The 2,553-nt window shown below is 47.6% G+C and overlaps 1 protein-coding gene across 1 annotated transcript; it reads left to right on the forward strand.

Moving 5' to 3' along the window:
- Window positions 1-1,279: 1,279 nt before the first annotated feature.
- LOC147085061 (histone H3-like) lies at window positions 1,280-1,690 on the forward strand. Its single transcript, XM_085979294.1, has one exon. It carries the CDS (start codon window positions 1,280-1,282, stop codon window positions 1,688-1,690), a length of 411 nt encoding a protein of 136 aa, XP_085835420.1.
- The last annotated feature ends 863 nt before the right edge of the window (window positions 1,691-2,553 follow it).

Raw genomic sequence — 2,553 nt, forward strand, 5'->3', positions numbered from 1 at the left:
TTTTCTGAGTGGCAGGCAGTGACTAGTGGGGTGATGCAGGGATTGTTCCTTGGGCACAAGATATTCACAATATATTTTAATGATCTAGACAAGGGAACTTGATGTAATATCTCCAAATTTGCAGACGACACAAAGCTGGGTGGCCGTGTGTGCTGTGAGGAGGGTGCCGAGACTCTCCATGATGATTTGGACAGGTTGGGTGATTGGGCAAAAGAATGGCAGATGCAATATAACGTGGATAAATGCGAGGTTATCCACTTTGGTGGCAAAAACAGGAAGGCAGATTATTATCTGAATGGCAATAGATTGGGAGAATGGGAAGTGCAACAAGACCTGGGTGTCTTTGTGCACCAGTCGCTGAAGGTGAGCATGCAGGTGCAGCAGGCAGTTAAGCAGGCAAATGGCATGTTGGCCTTCGTAGCGAGAGGCTTTGTGTACAGGAACAAGGATGTCTTGCTGCAGTTGTACAGGGCCTTAGTGAGACCACATCTTGGTTATTGTGTGCAGTTTTGGTCGCCTTATCTGAGGAAGAATGTTCTTGCCATGGAGGGGGAGCAGCGAAGATTCACCAGACTGATACCTGGGATGGCAGGAATGAAGTATGAGGAGAGCTTGGGTCGATTGGAGTTTAGAAGAATGAGAGAGGATTTCATTGAAACTTATAAAATTCTAACAGGACTAGACAGACTAGATGCAGTAAGGATGTTCCCGATGGTGGGGGTGTCCAGAACCAGGGGTCACAGTCTAAGGGGTAATCCATTTAGGACAGAGATGAGGAGGAATTTCTTCACCCAGAGAGTGGTGAACCTGTGGAATTCTCTACCAGAGAAGGCAGTGGAGGCCAATACATTAAAAATATTCAAGAAGGAGTTGGATATATTTCTTAAGGCTAAAGGGATCAAGGGATATGGAGAGAAGGCAGGGACAGGGTACTGAGATTGAATGATCAGCCATGATCTCATTGAATGGCGGAGCAGGTTCGAGGGGCCGAATGGCCTACTCCTGCTCCTATCTTTTATGCATCTATGAAAACGCTTATTTCCTTCACTAAAATTGGCGGGCATTTTGAAATGGGCGATGAATCCCAGCTCAGCCAATCGGGGACTGAGTTTCTAGCATTTCATTGATTGGTCAGAGTTGGGTTTAAACAGCCTGGCTTTCGGTCTGCAGCCAATCAGTGCTCGGGGCGGTCCATCACTGAGTATAACAAGGCGGACACACTGCAGATTCCGCATTGACAGTCCCTTTGTTCCAGATTTTGCTGAGATCAGTTGAGAAAATGGCCAGGACCAATGAGACAGCGCGCAAATCGACCGGACGGAAAGCTCCTCACAAACAGCTGGCGAAAAAAGGGGCCCGGAAGAGCGCTCCAGCCACGGGCGGAGTGAAGAAGTCCCATCGCTACAGACCTGGCACTGTGGCTCTGAGGGAGATCCGCCACTACCAGAAATCCACCGAGCTGCTGATCCGCAAACTGCCCTTCCAGCGCTTGTTGTGGGAGATCGCTCAAGACTTCAAGACCGACCTGCGCTTCCAGAGCTCGGCCGTCGTGGCCCTGCAGGAGGCCAGCGAGGCTTACCTGGTGGGACTCTTTGAGGACACCAAGCTGTGTGCCATCCACACTAAGCGAGTCACCATCATGATCAAAGGCATCCAGCTGGCCCGCCGCATCCACAGGGAGCGCGCCTGAACTCCCCTTGCCCGGCTCCAGACTTTAGCACCAAATGCAACAACGGCTCTTTTATGAGCCACCAAATCAGCAAGGGAAAGTGCTGCAATCTGTGCAAAGCAAATTGGTCTGCACACACCGTGCAGGTCTTGTAGTGTTACCTTAACTGGGGATTTACAAATTGGGGGCAGTGAATATCTGATGGAGTGTTTATGATCTCGGTTGAAATGTGAGTGAGCTGCCCAGTCAACTCAATGAACTCGCACAGTGTGAGTCGGAAACTTTAATTGGCAGTTCTGATTGTGAATTGATACAACTCCACATATCGGGATAGATTCGCGCGAAAGAGAGAACGAGGTGTCTGAATATTGAATCTCACCTTTAAAATCAGCTCTTAATGCGGGACAGGTGGGAGCTTTAGTTACTATTTGAAATATTTTAAATTAACCAAAGCTGCAATTCTGGTTCGATCCTGTCTGCTAATTAAAAGGGGAAATGTTTGTATGGTTCCGGATGTACACATTTCTCCATTTGGAATTATTGTCCCAATAAGGAACAGTAAGCCCAGCAACTGCTCACTCACTTTATACTCGGTTCTTAACATCCGTTCATATTCGGCTCTCCCAACAACGTGTTTATTGATTGTCAGTCTCACGTTAGTGTCCGTGTGTTTTGTTTTACTCTGAAGCCAGTCCTTCTCTATATTGATTCACTGACCAGAATATTCTCTCACAGCATGCCCGCTGCACTGTTTGTAGATCTAGATTTCTACATGTTCCACAGTCAGTGTCCTGTTTATAACCGAAAATGGCTAAATAGTAAGCAACCCTTTCCCAGATACAGTGGGTGGCTCTGAAAAGAGCCTTTGGGTTATTAGATTGAAT

This window comes from Somniosus microcephalus, unplaced genomic scaffold (genome assembly GCF_052327205.1).
Source record: "Somniosus microcephalus isolate GS21.2 unplaced genomic scaffold, FLI_Smic_1.0 unresolved_chr9, whole genome shotgun sequence".
Classification (NCBI taxonomy): Eukaryota; Metazoa; Chordata; class Chondrichthyes; order Squaliformes; family Somniosidae; genus Somniosus; species Somniosus microcephalus.